General features: G+C 38.0%; 1 protein-coding gene across 1 annotated transcript in view; it reads right to left on the bottom strand.

Moving 5' to 3' along the window:
• LOC150110373 (cilia- and flagella-associated protein 58-like) overlaps positions 1-22,635 on the bottom strand; it is a 133,573-nt gene that overhangs the window by 102,987 nt on the left and 7,951 nt on the right. The window contains exons 2-3 of the mRNA XM_090396969.1: positions 20,987-21,137; positions 15,962-16,156 (exon numbers count right to left, since the gene is read on the bottom strand). Coding sequence (XP_090253095.1) covers positions 15,962-16,156; positions 20,987-21,137 — 346 coding nt within the window. The remainder of the gene's footprint in view (positions 1-15,961; positions 16,157-20,986; positions 21,138-22,635) is intronic.

Genomic DNA, 22,635 nt, shown 5'->3' with positions numbered 1-22,635 from the left:
AGAGGAGATTGGCCCTAAGATCTAAAGAAAATCCTAGGGAATTTTTTAGCTATGTGACCAGTAGGAGGAGAAATGACTGTGGAAGAATATTATTGTGGGATAAAAATGGTAATAGAGTAACTGATGCAGAGGACATAGTGGAATTGTTCAATGACCACTTTATTGGAGTATTTCATCCTGGAGGAGTCAGTTTTAATGCTAGAGGGATAAGGAAGGTTCAAGGTTTAGAGGTACAGGAGGAGAGTGTGTTTCAGATACTGAGAACTATGGATGTCAATAAAGCTTTTGGACTGGATGGTATTTCACCACGAGTTTTGAGAGAATGTGCTAGGGAACTGACAGTGCCTTTAACCTGGCTTTTCAATGAAAGTCTGGCTTCGGCAAAGGTGCCCAGGGAATGGAAGGTAAGATAAGATAGTGCCATTGCATAAGGGTGGTAACAGACTGGAAGTGTCTAATTATAGACCAGTCTGTGTGTCATCAGTAGTTGTTAAGATCTTGGAGAAAGTAGTGAGGGACCATATACAGCACTGGGCAGATGAGGGTAATGTTATCTGTGAGAGTCAACATGGATTTGTGAAAGGGTGCTCTTGTTTTAGAAATATGCTAGCCTTTTATAATAAAGTTACAAGAACATTAGATGAGGGAAAGGCATATACTGCAATTTTCTTAGACTTAGCAAAGGTATTTGACAGGGTTCCACATGATAAGCTGATATTTAAGTTGCAATACATGGGTCTGGATGTGAGATTGGTCAACTGGATTCAGGATTGGCTGTCTGATAGGTATCAGAGAGTTGTGTATGGTGGAGCAGTTTCAAGAAGACAGAGGGTTACAAGTGGGGTCCCACAGGGCTCAGTACTAGGACCTATATTGTTTAACCTTTATATCAATGACATTGCCAGTGGATTGCAAGGGGATATTCAGTTGTTTGCAGATCATGCGAAGCTGGGAAGGATTATTAGTAATAGTGCAGATGTGGTAGCCCTGCAAGAGGATTTGAATAAGCTAGATAGATGGGCAAATGAATGGGGGGGGGTGTCAGTTCAATGCAGCAAAATGTAAGGTCTTGAGGTTTGGGAAACATCGATGGGATGCTGCATTCTCTATGGGAGGAGTTATACTGGAGGAAGTTGGGGAGACAAGAGATCTGGGGTTGATGATTGATAGAAACCTGAAGTTTAGGGGACACGGATTAGATCGTTGGCTTGTCGAGAGGTCCTGAAAAGATCAGTATTATTTTGTGTTAACATTAGATATTTTACTAGAATTTTAAGTAGTATTGTTTGTTTTTTGTTTCTTGGTGTGTCTGTGCAATTTTTGCGTGTTTTCTGTTATTTTAATTATTATTTTAAGAAAAGATAGTGTACACAATGCACCGATAAAGAAAAAAATGGCGGCCAGGTCGCCATGCTTGTTTAAGAGTTTTGATGTAAAAGAATTTATGCAATGTGCTGTCTGTGAGATGTATGCCTTGCGAAGAGCGGTAGGAGTCTGGTTAGAAAGTGATAGTGGAGTTAATATGTGTAGAAAGTGTAAAGAGAATGAGGACTTCAAGCGTGTTTCGTGTATCGAGACTGATATCGTTAACGGTAGTCAGAATGTAGAAAATGACGGTGTACTAGAGAATTGCGTGGTAGTGCCAGATATGTGTGAGAGCATCGCTGAAAGTGTAAATGAAGGTAGAAACACCGAAAGAATGGATGATTTGATCGATAATGAAAATGGTGAGATAAATGCGAGTAGCGAAATTGCCTGTTTAAATGGCGCGATACACAGAGCCAAAAGACAACTGGAGCGTATGCAAAAATGTGTGTTGAACGTACTGACAAATAACCGGCGGAAGTCTGTGACGGCAAATAATAGAATGTTCGTAAACGTCAATAAAATGAAGGAGCGAGTGCTGTATGGGGATTCGCTATTAAGAGGCGTAATAATTGAGAGTTTAACGAAGTCGTACCAGCCAGGTGCGAACATAAAGGACGTCAGCGAATCTATTCGACTGCAAAAATGGAGGGTGAAAGAGATGATAATAGTGGCAGGAACGAATGATTTGAAAGAGGACAAAATGGAAATGATAGAGGATGTGAGGGAGTTGTTTGAGGTAGCAAAAGAGAAGAGTGAGAGAGTTAGGATGGTGAGTATCTTACCGCGGTATGACAGCGAAGTGTTTAGAAGGAGGGCCATAATTGCCAATGACTTTATGCGTGGGTTATGCATGGAGAGTGGTGTGGAATTTGTGGATATGTGGAATGAGTTCGATAGGCGAAAGGACTTATATAAGATGGATGGGTTACATTTGAATGGAGTTGGTGTACGGAGACTTGAAAGAGTGTTGATGAATGATGTGGAAGTGGATGTACAGACTCAGGGAAACTAGATTTATTAAAAGGGGGGAGTAGATATGCAGACTTTAGGGGGGGCAGTTAAGTGTATGAATGAGTATATTATGCCCGGGCGAGTACGACGGACAACAAATCAGAATGGGATAGTTAGTATAAGGAATCAAAGTAGGGATGGGACAAATGGGCTTCTGCGATTCATGTACACTAATGCCAGGAGTATTAGGAACAAGAAGGAAGAGTTTTTGGCCATGGTTGGCACTTCCAGGCCACAGGTTGTCGGTATTAGTGAAACATGGCTGACAGAAGATGATAAAGCTAGTGGGATTGAATGCGATGGGTATAGCGTGTTCAGGAGTGACAGGGTGAATAAAAAGGGGGGAGGAGTGTTATTGATGATAGCTGATGAGCTTCAGCCAAGGAGTATAGAAGTTGAACTGCAGGATGGGGAAAAAAGCACATTTGAGGCTGTTTGGTGTGAGATACAATCTAGCAGAACAAAATATACAATTGGGTGCTGCTATAGACCGGGTGATGGAGTGGATGGTGGGAATAGTATGCATAAGCAAATAGAAGAAATGAATGGAAGGAGGGTAATTATTATGGGTGATTTCAATTATGGTAACATTGACTGGAAAGAGGAGAGGGCACATGGGAGGAAGGAATTGGATTTTATGCAGTTATTAAGGGACAACTATCTACGGCAACATGTATTGGAAAATACCAGGGGGCAGAGAGTGCTGGACCTAGTAATTGCAACTGAGAATGTAGCTGTAACGAACATGACCATGTCGCCACCAATTGGTGAGAGTGACCATAAGGTCATGACTTGGGAGGTGGCTAAAGGAGTCGAATTTACAATTAAGACAGGGTACATGTGGAATTACCGGGCTGGTAAGTATGACAAGCTTAGGTGTGTGCTTGGCTCAATGCCATGGCATGTAAAACTGCAAGGGCTGGATGTTGATAGTGCATGGGAGGTGGTTAAGAACTGTTTGCAGGAGGCAATGGTTGACTGTATACCAAGAGTCCGAATAATAAATCAGGTAGGGGTTAAATGGATGAATAACACTATTAAGCTTGAGCTACAAAAAAAGAAACAATTGTGGAGGGAATTTAAGGAGAAGGGTGACCATCAGGTGCATGAACAGTATAAAGCTCAGGCCAGGATGGTAACAAGGGTGGTAAGAAAAGCAAAAGCAGATTACGAAAGGAAATTGGCCATGCAGGCTAAAGAGAATCCCAAACAGTTTTTTCAATATGTTGCAAGTAAAAGGAAAAATGCTTATGGTAGAATGATCTTAAAAAATGCTGAGGGTAGGGAGGTAACTGAATCAGTCGATGTTGTGGAATTACTGAGCGAGCACTTTGCAAGAGTATATCATCCAGGTGGTGACTTTGCGGAAATGGAAGAACCAACAGCTTATACTGGAATTGTGATGAATGAGGTAGAGGTAACTAGTCTATTACAGAACCTCAATGTCAATACATCTGTGGGATTGGATGGTATACCAGCTCGTGTCGTACGTGAAGCGGCCAAAGAATTGTCAGTGCCCTTGACCATTTTGTTTAATTTGAGCCTCAGGACTGGGTCAGTCCCAAGGGGGTGGAAAGAGGGGAAAATAGTTCCACTGCACAAAGGTGGTTCCAAGGCTGCTGTTGAAAATTACCAGCCAATCAGCATAACAGGAATCATCATCAAGGTCTTAGAGAAAATAGTCAAAAAGAAAATACAAGATTGGATAGAAGAAAATGGGATACTGTATCGGGGACAGCATGGTTTTGTGAAGGGTAGGTCATGCCTCAGTAACTTGCTCACGTATTATAACACAGTGACGGCTGAACTGGATAAGGGTAATGGGTTTACAGTGATTCTGCTGGACCTTGCTAAGGCCTTTGACAGGATACCACATGGAATTCTAATCAGTAAATTGCAGCATATGGGAATGGACATAGGGTTGGTGAGATGGATAGGAGGGTGGTTGACGGAGAGATATCAGAGAGTGGTTTACTCAGGAGTAGAGTCCACAAGACGGAGTGTGACTAGTGGTGTACCACAAGGATCTGTTCTTGGACCACTGCTGTTTAATTTGTTCATAAATGATATAGGAAAGGATCTGAGAGGAACAGTTCATTTGTTTGCGGATGATGCGAAGTTGGGTAGGGCAATAGTGAATGCAGATGACGTCAAAATTTTGCAGGATGATTTGGATAGATTGGAGGTCTGGGCTAGGGAGAATGGATGTCAATTTAATGTGGCAAAATGAAAGGTTATGCATTTTGGGGTGAAAAGATTGGAGGCAGTTTACTGCATTGGTGGAACCGTGCTCCAGGAAATTGATGAGGCACGAGATTTAGGAGTGTTGGTGGATAAGGAATTGAAATTTAGGGGACACATTGCAAAAGTGGCCAAATCAGCTCATCAAATCACTTGGTTGCTGAAGAATACGTTGACAAGCAGAGACAAGCAGGTTATTGTTCCTCTGTATCGAGCCTTGATAAGACCTCATCTCGACTACTGTGCTCAGATTTGGTCACCTAGGTTTCTTCTTGATGGGGAGGAGGTGGAGAGGATCCAGCGGCGAGTGACCAAGATGATAGCAGGTCTGTGGAATGAACCATATGAGAACAGGTTGAGGATTTGTGGGTTGCAAAAATTGGTTGATAGGCGGAGGAGGGGAGATATGATTGAGACATTCAAATTACTGAAGGGTTTCTATAAAATTAATTCAGAAGATATTTTTGAGAACAGGGCTGGTTGTGGGAGGACTAGGGGACATCCAAGGAAACTGGGCAAAAGTGTGGTTAGTAAAGGTTTTAGAGCTGGGTTCTTTACTTTTAGAGTAGTGAATGAGTGGAATGCGCTCCCTGAGTCTGTGGTGGATGCTGTGACAGTGAATGAGTTTAAGGCGAGGTATGATAGATACTGTATGAATGTCGAATAGTTGTGATGAAAATGAATTGGGGCCACCCTCGATGAGTCTAATGACTACCTGGAGTTGCCCGTAATAATAATAATAATAATAATAATAATAATATTGCAAAGGTGGTGAAGGTAACACAGAGGATTGCTGCAATTATGAGAAGGACACCGACCTGCAGAGATAAGAGGGTTATCATTCCATTGTATAAGTCTCTGATCAGACCACACTTAGATTATTGTTCTCAGATTTGTTCCCCAGGATTTGAAGCGGATAAATTAACTGTGGAAAGGATACAAATACGGATGACAAAGATGGTCTCAGGACTGTACAAGGATAGTTATGAGAATTGGCTGAGGGAATGTGGACTGCAGAGTTTGGCAGATAGAAGAAGGAGAGGTGATATGATTGAGACTTTTAAACTGTTCAGAGGTGGTTACAGGGTTGACACTGGGGAGTTCTTTCACTTGGTTGAACAGCGAGAAGGAGTGATGACAAGAGGCCATCCCTGCAAGTTACGAAAGGAAACTGTGAGCAAGAGGGTGAGGAGTGGTTTCTTTGCATGGAGGGTGGTTGAGCCGTGGAATGCATTGCCTGATAGAGTGGTGAGGGCGAGAACAGTCAATGAGTTTAAGGAGTGGTATGATAGACTTTGTGTTTCTTAGGAGAAACCTCCCCTCTTTGAGTCTTGACAGACTTTATGTTCTTAGGAAGGACCTCCCATGATGAGTCTTTTGACTCCATGGAGGCCTGAATAATAATAATAATGTTGTGGCCTTGAAAGAAGACTTGAATAAATTGAGTGATTGGGCACGCAAATGGAGATGTGAGTTCAATGTTGCAAAATGTAAGGTTTTAAAATTTGGAAAACAAAGACGGGATGCAGAATTTATGCTTGGTGAGAATATATTGTTGGAGGTAGAGGAAATAAGAGATCTGGGGGTGATAGTGGATAAGGATCTAAAATTTAGGGGACACATCATCAAAATTGTGAAGACAACACAAAGACTACTGGGAATGATGCAGAGGACACTGACATGTAGAAGTAGAGAAATTCTTGTTCCATTGTATAAGGCTTTGATTAGGCCACACATGGACTATTGTGCCCAGATTTGGTCACCGGGTTTTCAGAAGGATGAAGAGATGTTGGAAAGGGTCTAAAGGTGACTGACTTAGGTAGTTTCTGACCTCTGGAATGTTGAGTATGAGGAAAGATTGAGAAGATGTAATTTGCAGAGTCTGGTGGAGAGAAGGAAGAGGGGAGATATGATAGAGACCTACAAGTTGGTAAGGGGTTGTTATAAGATCAATGGTGGAAAAGTTCTACAGAGAATAGTGGGAGATCAGGGGAGAACCAGAGGTCATCCCTGGAAACGGTATAAAGAGGGTGTGGGTAGGGGAGTGAGAGGCAGGTTTTTTTCGTGCAGAGTTGTGAATGATTGGAATGCCTTCCCTGAGAGTGTGGTGTCTGCAAGGAGTTTGAGTGTGTTTAAGACACGGTATGATGAGATGTGTGTGTGATAAAAGGACCTCCCAGATGAGCCTTTGACTCCGTGAGGTCTTGGGAAATAATAATAATAATAATATCTATTATATCTCTCTTTAAACTCATTGACAGACACTGCATGCTCACATCCGACTCTGGCCACCCATTCTATTTATTCATTGTTCTTCAAATAAAAAATCTAGTCCTCTCACTCTTGCTAATCATATTCTTACTCAGTTTCTATGGATGACCTCTTGTTTTCTGTCCCTCCTCTAGCCAAGTGCTGATATATTTCCTCTACATTAATACTATAAAACTCCATTTTTTAACTTAAATATTTCTATCATATCCCTTTTTATTTTTTTTTCTATCAGTCAATTTTTGCAACCCAAAAACCCTTATTTGTATCCTTATGGGAAGAATTCTGCAGACCACTCACCCTCACCTCTGGATCCTCTCCACATCCCCCCCCCCAAAAAAAAGATGCATCTGACCAAACCTGAGCACAGTGATCCAGATGTGGACATGTCTAAACCTTATAAAGAGGAATGAAAACTTCCTGATCTTGCTTGTCAGTGTGTTCTTTAAATAATTAAGTAATCCTATGAGCTATCTTGGCAAATATGCCCCTTTGAGCTACCTCAATGTCTACCAACACTCCCATATCCCTAGCTTTATCAACTTCCTGAAGTACAGTTCCATCAATCCAGTTACACAGCTTATAATCTTTTTATCCCCAAAATCTAACTTTACACTTTTCCACATTAAACTGGTTCAAATTACCTTTTTCCCATACTCTCAGCCTGTTTAAATCATTCCACAAGCTCTCTATATTATTATTATTATTATTACACCCTCCATGGAGTTGGCAGACTCATCGTAGGAGGTTCCTTCAACATATTTATCATATAGAAACCTAAAATCCTTAACATTCCTTGCATTAACAACACATTCTGGTAATGTGTTCCATTCAATGACAATTCTCCATGTAAAAAAATATACTCCTCGCACCCCTTCTTCACCACACTTTTACATAACTTCCAGGGATGACCTCTGGTTCTTCCCCTCTCACCATCTACTCGTTTTATAACCCCTCTGGATTAATCTGATAAAATCTTCTCACTAACTTAAATGTCTCTATCATATCACCTATCTTCCTCCTATCCACCAAACTCTGCAACCCACATTTCTTCAACCTCTCTCCATAGCCAGCATTCCAAAGTCCTGACATCGTCTTAGTCACTAGCCTCTGGACCCTCTCCAATGTCTCCAAATCACATTGAAAATCAGGTTACAGATCTGAGCACAATAGTCCAAGTGCTCAGTGCCTTATATGTCTGACTAGTGCCTTATACAGTGGAATAAGGAAGTAGTATAATCACTTCCTTATTCTTACATGCTAGAGTATTTCTTATCATAGCAGCATTACAATGTGCAGCCTTTGCAATACTAGCAATATGCCCCCTCTAAACTTCAGTCTAATGTCAACCATCACCCCCAAATCTCTAATCTCACCCACTTCCTGCAGTACAGCACTATCGATATAGTACACAACCTCATATTTCTGCACTCTCAAATGCAACAACTTGCATTTATTGATATTAAAACTATAACTCCATTCTTATAATTCTTCAATTTATAATTCTTCCCAACTTTGCATCATTAGCAAACAACTGAAGATCCCCAGTCCTTCCACACTCGTTTAAAAACAAATTAAACAGCAGTTCAATTTTGCATCATCAGCAAACACCTAAATATTTTCCTTCAAATCATTTCCTATACCAATTATATACAAATTAAACAGCAGTAGTCAAAGCACTGAGCCCTGTGGCACACCACAAGTCTGCTACCTTTTCCTAGATTCTGCTACTCCATATACTACTTTTTTGGTATATGTCCATCAGCTACCCTTTTATCCATATCACTAGTTTCATATCCATCCTCATTTGTTGCTAAACAAATTTAGTAGTAATTTACTAAATTTGTTTAGTAAATTACTAACTTTTAGTAATTTACTAAAAGTTAGTAAATTACTAATGTATGGCTAACCCTTCACAAAAGCTATGTTGCTCCCCACTGAGTATCATATTCTTATATATCCATTCCTGAATTCTCTCTTTGACCAAGTTTTCCAATACTTTTAATACCACTCTCAATGTACTTATTGGTCTATAATTTCTACCACAGCCTTTGAGCCTTCTTTATGGAAAAGTACTATTTCCTCCTTCTACTCCTTTGAGACTTTACCAGAGCCAAGACTTATATTAAACACCTAGTCAGAGGCTTTGCCAATTCCTTTGCACTTTCTCATAATATGCAAGCTGATAATTCATCTAATCCCATAGTCATATTATTATTATTATTATTCAGGCCTCCATGGAGTCAAAAGACTCATCGTGGGAGGTCCTTTCTAGGAAACACAAAGTCTATCATACCACTTCTTGAACTCAGTGACCGTTCTTGCTCTCACCACTCTATCAGGCAATGCATTCCATGGTTCCACCATCCTCCACGCATAGAAACCACTCCTCACCCTCTTGCTCACTGCTTCCTCTCATAACTTCCAGGGATGGCCCCTTGTCATCGCTCCTTCCTGTTGTCCCACCAAGTGAAAGAACTCCCCAGCGTCAACCCTGTAACTATCTCTCAACAGTTTAAAACTCTCAATCATATCACCTCCTTCTTCTATCTGCCAAACTCTGCAATCCACATACGCTCAGCCGATCCTCATAACTAACATTGTACAGTCCTGAAACCATCTTTGTTATCCACCTCTGTACCCTTTCCACAGTTAATTTATCCCCTTCAAATCCTGGGGACCAAATTTGAGAACAATAGTCTAAGTGTGGTCAGATCAGGGTCTTATACAATGGAAAGATAATGCTTTTATTTCTGCAGGTGAGCATCCTTCTCAGTATTGCAGCAATCTTCTGAGTTACTTTCACTACTTTTGCAATATGTACCCTGAATTTCAAGTTTCTATCAATCATCACCCCCCAGATCTTTTGTCTCCCCTATTGCCTCCAGTACAGCTCCTCCAATCGAGTATGCAGCCTCCCATCAATGTATCCCAAACTTGTATTTGGGATACATTGATGATACAAAATGTAAGTTTTGCTGAATTAAACTGACACCCCCATTCATTTACCCATCAGTCTAGTTTATTCAAATCCTCCTGCAGGGTTGCTACATCTGCACTATTACTAATAACCCTTCCCAGCTTCACATCATCTGCAAAGAAATGAATATTCTCCCTGTAATCTGCATTGATTTTCTGCAATATCCAAAGTACTTCCAATTCAACAACCTATATTTTCACATAAGTTCTTGTCAAATCTCACTTGGATGACAGACTGTTGCTAAGTGGTCACTCAGTAACTCAACTTTTTCATCTGCTTCTGTCATCTTACTACCATCAGCACTCAAATTTATCCTTCCATAATCATTCTTCTGTTTACTTGCACACAAAGCAAAGAACTCTTTGGGATTTCCTTTAGTCTGTTCAGCTAATTTTTCCTCATAATCTGTTTTTGACTTCTTTATCATGCTGGCCACCTTTCTTGTGTTAGCCTGGTACTGTACATAAGCTTGGTAATTACCTTTTTTACCCAAAACTCACCCAAGGTATGAATGTACTATAGGTTTACAAAAACCTTTCATGGAATGCTTGTGCAAGAACACTCTAGGTTCAGATAAGTGAACAGTGTGAAGAGTGAGAAAGTGAAAATCATTAGTATATTAACAGATATGATAGAAATTAATTAAAAAGAAAGGATGTATGAGAAGTTAATATACTGTACATAATGGAAGGAGGTAAACATTATCTGAAATGCTGATAAGCATGCAAATACATCAATGACAGATATACTTAGTCTAAATAAATGACAGATATACTTAGTCTAAATAAATTATGCTGCTGTCCTGACTTGCTAAGTGGTTAGTGGCTAGCATATTCTCTCTCTCCAACGAACAGGCTGTGAGTATGAATCTTGTTATGGGCATGGATGTTTGTGATTTTCCTTAGGTGGGAGATGAACTCCATCACTCAGTGTGAGACTACCCCACCAACTTACTGGAAGCTTGAAGCAGATTGAAAACGTTCCATGTTTGGTCTTTAGAACAAGATTAATAATCTATGTAAAATATATAAAATGAATAAAAATAGAAAACAATCTGTATCTGACCTATTGTATGAATGTACGAGAGATTTACCAAACCTTTCATGGATGGGAGTCAAGTAAATAAAAAAATATAATCATTTTAAATTTTTGAAAATTGTCATTGGTGTTAAATGAATACAAAAGTTATATAAAAGGCTTGACCAAAAACAAATTAAATTATTCTTAAAACATGTAAAGACTGACCACAGTACATTCTTTACATTTTCATTTGTTCAATTTCCGACTGATCCAGAACCTACGTTAAATATAGTACTTTCAGTCTTATTATTTCGTTTGTGAAGTAGAACAATTCTATCCTCCTTCCTTCTCCTTTGGGATTCAACTTATTGAAAGACTCCTGTTAAACAAGTATGTAAATAATGCTTGCTAGCATATTCCCTTAAAACACACAGTGATATGTCATCACCAACTACCTCATTAACAGCAAGTCTACTTGTTTCAATAAGGAAATACCGTGAGTAGACATAATAATTAAAATTATAATAACGGAATTGATGAAACACATAAAATATTATTTATTAGTAGAATTTTAGCTGAGTATCACAGGCATTCAGTACATGTATATTATTATTATTATTATTATTAAACAAGACCTCATGGAGTCAAAGACTCATCTAGGAGGTCCTTTTATCTCACACACATCTCATCATACCGGGTCTTAAACACATTCAAACTCCTTGCAGACACCACACTCTCAGGCAAGGCATTCCAATCATTCACAACTCTGCACGAAAAAAACCTGCCTCTCACTCCCCTACTCACACCCTCTTTATACAGTTTCCAGGGATGACCTCTGGTTCTCCCCTGATCTCCCACTATTCGCTGTAGAACTTCTCCACCATTGATCCTATAGCAACCCCTTACCAACTTGTAGGTCTCTATCATATCTCCCCTCTTCCTTCTCTCCACTAGTCTCTGCAAATTACATCTTTTCAATCTTTCCTCATACTCGACATTCCAGAGGTCAGAAACTACCTTAGTCAGTCGCCTTTGGACCCTTTCCAACATCTCCTCATCCTTCTGAAAACCAGGTGACCAAATCTGGGCACAATAGTCCATGTGTGGCCTAATCAAAGCCTTATACAATGGAACAAGAATCTCCCTACTTCTACACGTCAGTGTCCTCCTCATCATTCCCAGAAGTCTTTGTGTTGTCTTCACAATTTTGGCGATGTGACCCCTAAATTTTAGATCCTTATCCACTATCACTCCCAGATCTCTTATTTCCTCTACTTCCAACAATATATTCTTACCAAGCATAAATTCTGCATCCCATCTTTGTTTTCCAAATTTTAAAACCTTACATTTTGCAACATTGAACTCACACCCCCATTTGCTTGCCCAATCACTCAATTTATTCAAGTCTTCTTGCAAGGCCACAACATCTTCACTACTCTTTATGGTTCTTCCCAACTTTGCATCATCTGCAAACAACTGAATATCTCCATCCAAATCTTCGCCAATATCATTAATATACAAGTTAAATAGTAATGGCCCTAAAACAGATCCCTGAGGCACTCCACTAGTGACTTTCCTTTTCCTGGATATTGCACCCCCATACACAACTTGTTGATACCTATCAGATAGCCAGTCTCCAATCCAATGCACTAATCTAATATCCAACCCCATCTGCTCTAGTTTGACTGTCAACTTATCATGAGGCACTCTATCAAAAGCTTTTGCGAAATCCAAGTATATTACTGTGTATCCTTCTCCTCTGTCCAAGGAAGCAGTCACTTTATTGTAATAAGTAAGTAGATTACTAAAACACGACCTCCCTTTAGCAAATCCATGCTGTCCATCAAAGATTATACCATTGTTGTCAACCCAACTCTGGATTCTAGCTCTCACAAGCTTCTCCAACAACTTAACCACAACACCCGACACACAGATAGGCCTATAGTTTGATGCTTGAGTTCGATCACCTCCTTTATGAAGTGGCACAATCTTGCCCTCCTTCCACTCTTTAGGGACTTGACCAAGTGCAAGACTCGTATTAAAAAAATATGTCAAGGCAGGTGTCAACTCTCTGGCACATTCCTTCAGAATACGTGGTGATATATTATCAAGTCCCACAGCCTTATTTACATCTAGTTTACTCAACTCCCCAAACACCTCTTGCTCACTTACAGTCAGTCTCTCCTCCCCATCATCAACTGCTCTTAATCTCTCCATGAAGTCACATTCACAAGATTGAAAGATCTTTATGAACTGCTCATTAAGTATCTCCACCACACATTCTGCAACAGCTGTCTTTATACCATTTCCTCCAATCAATGTCATCCTTCCATAATCATTCTTTCTTTTGCTGGCTACATATCGAAAGAACTCCCTAGGATTCTTTTTAGCTTCATTAGCTAACTGCTGTTCATACCTCTCTTTAGCTACTCTCACCAACCAAGTCACTCTCCTTGCCTGGTCTTTGTAGAACTCATGAAATTGGTTACTTCCACTTCTCTTATGCTGCCTCCACAATGCCCTTTTTCTCTGTATTGCATGCTTAATCTCTTTATTCATCCATCTCACACCTAACTTATTTAACCTTCTCACCCGTGGTATACATTTAGACATTGCATCCACTAAATATTTTTTGAAAATCCCCCAAGCTGCATTGATCTCTTTTCCAGCTAACTCCTCATTCCATGCTACACCTGCAAGCTGTCTCCTGAGCTCTTCATAATCACCCCCCTTGTAGTTCCACATATACCCTTTTTTCACAGGGGTCCTTGCACTGCTGGCAACCACCCAAGTAATCACCTCATGGTCACTTTCACCAATTGGTGGATGATTTGATACCTCATTGATAATTACATCCTCCGATGAGATGACCAAATCCAAGACCCTTAATCCTCTTGTGCCCTCTGTTACATACTGTCTGAGGTAGTTATCCCTCAAAAACTCAAGAAACTCATTTTCTTTACTTCCAGTTGCTATCTCTTCATTCCAGTCTATATTGCCATAATTAAAATCACCCATAATGATCACCCTTTTCTTATTTGCTTGGCTTATTTGACTATACATTTCACTATCACCACCATCCACATTACCAGGTCTATAACAACATCCCACCAAGTATTTGATTCTATTCACCTCTATCTCACACCATACTGCCTCAAAACCACTGGCCCCATTTCCCCCTTGCATCTCTACCTTGTATGGACATAACTCTTTCTCTATCATCAATAGCACTCCCCCTCCCTTTTTACCCCTTCTATCCTCACGAAACACATCATACCTTTCCATCTCTATTCCTGTCAGGATGTCATCCTCATCTAACCATGTCTCACTTATTCCGACAATCTCTGGGTGCACAGACGCAATTAGTGCAACCATTTCATCCGCCTTGTTTCTTATACTTCTAGCATTGGTATACAAACACAACAACTCATTTCTGGATCTACAGCTAGTTCCACTGATACCACTCACTCGATGTGATCTCTCCATGCTGGACTGGGGCCATTTCCCTTTCTGCTTCTTCATTTTAGAACCCTTTGCAATTCCATCTGTTTCCTTTTGATCCTTGATCATCCCATTACTTTCCTGCCTACACATTCTCTCACCTCCTCTTGGAGCATCCACCTTTCTCACGCTGTGTATCCCTGTCCACCCTGAGCCTCCCCGTTTCCCTGCTCCTCTTGCACACCCATTCTCTCATTATCTATACTCATACCACTCACATGTATAAAGCTAATTAAACAATAACTGACAATTCCAAAAGGAGCCACCTAAGTAGCTAATGTAAAATAACTAAAAAAGGTCAATAAATTTCCTAGCTTATTAAAAAAAAAAAAAAGAAGGAAATATATATATATATATATATATATATATATATACACAATTAAAAAAGTTAGGAAAAAGCTGATTTATAAAGTACTATCTCCCACAAAGGGTATAGATGTAAACCATTGGATCTGTTTAAGTTAGGAGAGCGAAGTAAAGTTTTCCTTCATCAAAAGAACTTGGAGTAGTTTTGATATGTCTTCCTCTTCAAATGCAAAAGAAATAATACATATTCCTATTCCTTACGTGCAAGGCATTAGTGAACGCATAGCAAAAGTTTTAAAACCACTAAATATTTTTGTTGCCTTTCGACCAGTCAGAAAAATCTCCACCTTTCTCACTTCTCCATAGGACAAGCTTCCACATCTCAGTTATCCAGGTGTCTACCAGATTCCTTGCTCTTGTGGATTATCTTATTTCGGACAAACAGGAAGATCTGGCTTTATTCAGCTAGAAGAACACCAGTCTTATATTCAATACCTTGAACCTGAACAGTCTGGACTTGCAGAACATACCATCAACACCAGATATAGAGTTCATTGGAACAAAACAAGAGTCCTTCACAAAAGTCGTTTCCTCATGGAACGGCTTTATAAAGAAACATGTGAAACTTTACTTCATTCTCCTAACTTAAAGAGATCCGATGGTTTACGTCTATCCCCTTTGTGGGAGATAGTACATTATAAATCAGCTAATCTTTCCTAACTTTTTTAATTGTATATATATATAAATAAATATATATATATATATATATATATATATTTCCTTTTTTTTTTAATAAGTTAGGAAATTTATTGACCTTTTTTAGTTATCTTACATTAGCTACTTAGGTGGCACCTTTTGGAATTGTTAGTTATTGTTTAATTAGCTTTATACATGTACTGAAGATGCCTGTGATACTCAGGCGAAAATTTTACTAATAAATAATATTTTACGTGAGCTAATTCCGTTATTATAATTTTAATTAGCAAGTTTACTTAATTCCTCACATAACTTCTCTTCTATTTCTTTTGCATTCAAACTCTGCATGGTGTCATACATATTTACAATTGCAATTTTGTGTATAAAATGTCATGCTAAAGGTTAAAATTAACATTAAAGAATGTATTAAATTTTTTTTATCAGTTAGCATGTTTTTAATTTACTCAAGATAAAGTGAAAAGAAAATACATTTTGATCAACTTTAACTGTGATATAATACTTGTGATATTAAATTGATTAAATAAATATACAAGGAAAATTAATATATACCTTTTCTGTTTTGAACTGTTTTTCCAAATCCCCAATATGCTTCTTACTTTCAGATTCAAGTTGTTCTAATGTCTTAATTTTTGCATCGTTTTCCTTATTCTCTGTTCTCACTTGCAGAAATTCTCGATTAATTTTTTCTCTTCTTTTAGTTTCTTTTTGCATCTCACATCTTAAAAGACCAAGATCCATTTCCAACTACATTTCAGTTTAATATAATATCAATAAATTTCAAATTTATTTGAACACAAAAAAAAAAAAAAAAAAAAAAAAATGTACATTACAATATTTGGTTTATAAAAGCATAATTTATATAAAGGACATTATTATCTACAAAACAATTCAATAGTACATGATAACAGTAAAAAAGTATATCATATACAGCTTTACTGACAAAAAAAAATACAAAAAAAAATTAAATTTATTCACAAAAAACACATCAAATTTTGAGACAGTGTTCCATAATAAAGTTACAGACTTCAGAGGTTATGTGACATAAAGACTATTAGAGTATTTCAATAGGAGCTCTTTTTCCTACTCTTTGAAATCAAGCTATGTTCTTTTTCTAAGCATAGCCTTTTGAAAATGGAAGATGTTTCTTGAAATTAAATATCACATTCATTATATGTCTTAATCATTACATATCTTCATTGTCCCATACATTTTCCCTTGCATGTTACTATGGCCTGGCACAATCAAATAATTTGGATTGTTTGAAATGTAATTAATGATCTAATAGGGTGGTTAATCCTATCTGCATAGTGTATTGTGGTTGTCGCATGCATGCATATCTTCAGGCTGGCTGCTGTTTTGTTGGATGAAAAACCCAAGTTTCTAGGAGAAAAAGCCCTGCTACCCCTGTCAGCCAGACCACTGTCATATAGTGAAGCAATTCCTTTCCCCCTTAAAAAAAAAAAAAAAAAAAAAAAAAAAAAAAAAAAAAAAAAAAAAAAACTTGTAAATGCATGTTGTGGTTTAGTAACATTTTTAAGCAGTCACGTTTTTGCAACCTCGTTGGCTGAGTAGTAGCATACCTGCTCTTCATCTAACAGGTCAGGTTTGAATCCTGCCATGAACATGGATGGTTTGTAACTGTCTTTAGGTGAGAGATGATATTTCATCATCCAGTGTGATACCACTGTCCTGCTTACTGGACAGTGGTGTCATACTGTCCAGTAAGCAGGACCTGCTCTAGAGATCACATTTGGTCTCTAGAGAAGGATTTCTAGATTATGTAAATAAAAAATTACAAAATATATATATAAAATTGATAAAAATGGGAAAAAAATCACTAGCCCACTCATGATACAAATGTACTATAGATTTACTAATAACCTTTCATAGGTGAGAACCACATAAAAAAACAAAACATGTGTGTAACTGATGTAAATAAAACATTTATTTACATCAGTTTATGCAAACAAAACATTTAGAATGATTTTTGCAATGAAAAAAGTTACTCTGAATGATTGATTGATCATCCTAGTTAGTTTAGTCATCTGCCTACACTATTAAACGTTTTTCTATTTCAGTAATAAGATTGTCATGTTTATGAATAACTGCAATATTAACCGGTGTAGCACTTTTCACTTCATTAAGAAAGTTATTTGAATGTTTAACAAACTGTAATAACAGTACTGCAACATAAGTTTAGCCTGCAGCCTATCTCAGTGTTCAATATGTCATTGTCACTAAATTTAATCATTTTAATTCTAGTATGTAATGTAATAGGTGTACGATTTTGCTTCTTTTCACTGGAATGCAATAATACCTATCCTCTGTCATTATTAACAACAATAAAATAATATAATAGTTATAAACAGTTTATAATTCACACAGAAACACAAAATACAAAGAGATGCAGCAAGCAATGACTTCATAAACCAATTCCACAAAAACTGCACATCGGTTACTTCACACCTGCTAAAAATGTTGTATGAGTGAATACGACATCATATAAATAGGCACTGGTCACAATTGAAAATCATTGTATCAGTGGATAATTGTAAAGCAAAATGTCGTAAGATGGGATACTACTGTGCATAAATTTGGATGAAATAATATAGCTGATTTGCAATGTGATGTGGAAACACAAAAGAGGATATAGAGAATAAGGTAACTTAGACATATTCGGACTCGAAATGATGGTTATGGGAAGACATTCAGGAAATGTAAATTGCAGATGTTTGGTAAACAGGAAAAAAAAGGAGTGACAAGATAGTGAAATTTAAGCTGGTGAGGGAATTTTACAAGATTGATATATAAGAAATTATATATAGTATGAAGAGGGAGGTGCGAGAAATTGGAAAAACAACCCTGAAAGTTATGCAAAGGATTGCTGAAGAATGTAATGAGGAGAAATTTTTTACATGAACAATGGAGTGTGTGTCAGTCTCATTTCCTGACTCATCACATTCTCTTTCACACTTACGTAATGTCTGTAATCTCTTATTCAAATGCAAGTCCTCTCTATCATAAAGCACCATTCTTCTAATAAAATCTAAGTCAAATATCCACAAATTCTAATGGCATCTTCATAAACACCATTGTCATACCATTTCAATCATTACTTGTCTAGAATTTTTACATCATTTCAAAATCATCTACAACCAATGCCTTTAAACATTGATCTGCATGTCATACTTAACCAGGACGAGGATAATCTGGACACTTTCAATGCCACCAAAATGCAGTGTTGTCTTTTCTCTTAAAAAGGGGATCTCAATAAATTAAAGATGGCAAGAAATTATCATTATTATTATTATTATTATTATTTAGGTCTCCATGGAGTCAAATGACTCATTGTGGTACATCCTACCTAGGAAAAAAAGTTCTATTATACCATTCCTTGACTGTTCTTGTTCTCACCACTCTATCAGGCAATGCATTACATGGCTCAACCACCCTCGATGCAAAGAAACCACTCCTCACCCTCTTGCTCACAACTTCCTTTCATAACTTCCAAGGATGACCCCCTCCTGTCATCACTCCTTCCTGCTGTTCCACCAAACAAAAAGAACTCCCCAGTGTCAACCCTGTAACTACCTCTCAACAATTTAAAAGTCTCAATCATATCACCTCTCCTTCTATCCACCAAACTCTGCAGTCAGCATTCCATCAGCTGATCCTTATAACTAACATTGTAGAGTACAGTCCTGAAACCATCTTCGTTATCTGCCTCTATACCCTTTCCACAGTTAATTTATCCCCTTCAAATCCTGGGGACCAAATTTGAGAACAGTATTCTAAGTGTGGTCTGATCAGAGTCTTATACAAGGAAAAGATAATTCTTTTATCTCTATCAATAATCAACCCCAGATCACTTGTCTCTCCTACTTCCTCCAATAGAGTATGCAGCATCCCATTGATGTGTCCCAAACATCAAGACCTTACATTTTGCTGCATTAAACTGACACTTCCCATTCATTTGCCCATCTGTCTAGCTTATTCAAATCCTCTTGCAGGGCTACCACATCTGCACTATCACTAATAACCCTTCACATCATCTGCAAACAACCGAATATTCCCCTGCAATCCACTGACAATGTCATTGATATAAAGGTTAAATAATATAGGTTCCAATACTGAGCCCTGTGGGATCCTACTTGTAACCTTTTGCCTCCCTGATATTTCCCCACCATACACAACTCTCTGTACCTATTAGACAGCCAATCCTGAATCCAGTTGACTAACCTGACATCTACACCCATGTGCTGCAACATAAATATCAGCTTATCATGTGGCACCCTGTCTTCACATCACTTGCCTTAGTATCCCATAATGCAAAGCACATATCCTTACATGTATAATCTCATCAGTCTGGCTTCCACTGATGAGACCTCAATAAAGGTTGAAACCAGTCTAGGTAGTGACCCTTCCCATAATGCATAACATTATACATATCCTTAAGGATATGTGCTTTGCATTATGGGATACTAAGGCAAGTGATGTGAAGTCATTAGCTTCTATATATGAGTTGCCCAATCCTGAAAATACTTCAAGCAAAAACTTTGTTTGCTTACACTTGGATAAAGGATTAAACCAAGAATATAATTATATTCTTGCTATATAATTATATTCTTGCTATATAATTATATTCTTGATAAAGATGTCAAGAATATAATTTCTTGGCATCTTTAATTTATTATATAACCAAGTGGGAAAACTTTCAACAAAAGGAATCTCAGTTCAATCCTCAGTGATGTACAAATCACCAGACAGAATCAGATCTCCCTGCCTGGACTAACATTTAATTCCAGCTTCTTCGGACATAAACACATACATCAATAGCTTCCTCAGCAAAAAGCTAATCATTCTCTTTCATTCAAGATGCTATTTTACACCCACCCAGATACTAACTTTATAAAAATCCCAAATCTGACCATCATTAGAATACTGCTCACATGTTTGGAGTGATGCACCTAAAAACCTCTCTAAAAATTCTTGATGCTGTCCAAAAGAGAGCAATTTGGCTCATATATCCCTTTCTTACAGACTTACTTCAACCTCTATTTCACAGTTGCAATGTTTTAGCACTATTCTATGGTAAGTCAATGGTACTGCTCCACTGCACCTGCAACCATCATTCCCCCACTTTCTGTTGCAACTGTTAATACAAGAACAGCAGCTGCCCAGAATCACTTTTTAATACAAACAGACTGAACCTGCTTCTCCTCTTCCTCTTTTGTTCCCTATATATATCTGGAACAGCCTTCCTCATGAAGTATTCCAAGAAGTACAACCTGCAAATCTTTAGGAAAAATGTCAATAATTTCTATTTCAATCCTCTCCTCAATCCCTCACACAGCACTGATGTTCTTATAGGTCCTTTGACCTCTCATGTATGGGAAATCAACATTAAAAAAAAAAAAATAGTGAGTTGTGTGCAATGGAATGCATTATCAGAAGGTGTTGTGAATGCAAGAAGTGTTAAGGTTCAATATAATAGTAATTCAATGATAATAATAATAACAAAGTAGGAAAATTATTTTATAACAACTCTATAAAAAATATGCTAAGGCAACTTACCTTTTCTGCAGTGGTTGTTTTAGCATCCAACTGATTATTCAATGTTTCTTCATTCTGCTCTTTATTTGCAAGCTCTTCTGTAATTTTTTTCATTTCAAGAAGGAGAGTTTCCCTTTCTTCAAGCATTTCTTCTCTGAGTTTCATTAATTTCCTAAAAATAAAGCAGATTATACCCATAAATGAAAAACATAAAAACTAAGAAAGAAAATTATTTTTAATATGAGCCTATGCTCTTGACCTGGTTATCTAATGTAAATCTTGCAGTTGGAAAGGTTCCTAAGGAGTCAAAAGAAGTCAAAACAGTACCACTCCACAAGTATGGATCTAGGACAGAAGTTACCAAATATAGACCAGTCTGTATATCTGCAGTTGTAGTCAAAGTATTGGAGACTGATTAGGAACAGAATAAATGAGTTAATGGACACAGGACTTTGTATGATGGTCAGCACTGGTTTGTGACAGTCAGGTCTTGTTTTAGTAATCTCCTTACATTTTATGATACCTGTATATGAACCTCCATTTATTATCCATTTGGATAATAAATGGATATACTTGGACTTTGAAAGACACTTGATAGATTGCCACATGACAAGTTAATATATAAGCTGCAGAAGAGGGAACAGTATAACGGATTTATTAGATGGCTTTATGAAAGATACTAGCAAGTTGTGTATGAGGGAGCATTGGTCAAAACAGGAACCCAAGAACAGTTCTGTTCTTGGGTTCCTGCTGTTTAATTTATTTGTTAATGATATTTCTTGTAGATTAACTGGAGATCTTCAACTGTTTGCTGATGATGCAATGTTAGGTAAAATTATCAGGCATATTACTGATGCTAATTCTCTACAGGAAAATTTGAATAGACCTTTAGCTTGAACAAATGAGTAGGGTTGTAGTTTTAATATTAATAAATGCAAGATGCTGCACTTCGGGAGTGCAGAGATATAAGGCTGCACTCTGTATTGGTGGAGTTGTGCATCAGGAAGTAGATGGGATTCAGGATCTTAGGGAGATGGTATACAGCAGACTAAAGTTCCTAGAGCACATTGCAAGTGTTGCAAAGACCTCACATAATGTTAGGTTTTAAAAATTTAGAAAACAAAAATGGGATACAGAATTTATGCTTGGTGAGGATATATTGTTGGAGGTGGAAGAAATAAGAGATCTGGCGGTGATAGTAGATAAGGATCTGAAATTTAGGGGACACATAGCCAAAATTGTGAAGACTTCACAGCAAAGGCTTCTGGGAATGATGCAAAGGACACTGACTTGTAGAAGTAGGGAGATTCTTCTTCCATTGTATAGGGCTTTGATTAGGCCACACATGGACTATTGTGCCCAGATTTGGTCACTTGGTTTTCAGAAGGATGAAGAGATGTTGGAAAGGGTCCAGAGGTGACTGACTAAGGTAGTTTCTAACCTCTGGAATGTCGAGTATGAGGAAAGATTGAGAAGATGTAACTTGCAGAGTATGGTGGACAGCAGGAAAAGGAGAGAAATGACAGAGACCTACAAGTTATTAAGGGGTTGTTATAGGATCAATGCTGGAGAGGTTCTACAGAAAATAGTGGGAGATCAGGAGAGAACCACAAGTCATCCCTGGAAACTGTATAAAGAGGGTGTGAGTAGAGGGAGTGAGAAGCAGGTTT

The sequence above is a fragment of the Typopeltis vanoorti genome, chromosome 1 (assembly GCF_054136105.1).
Source record: "Typopeltis vanoorti isolate ZY-2024b chromosome 1, IOZ_Tvanoo_1.0, whole genome shotgun sequence".
Lineage (NCBI taxonomy): Eukaryota > Metazoa > Arthropoda > Arachnida > Uropygi > Thelyphonidae > Typopeltis > Typopeltis vanoorti.
The sequence above is the reverse complement of the archived record's forward strand: the minus strand, read 5'-3'. Positions and strand labels throughout refer to the sequence as shown.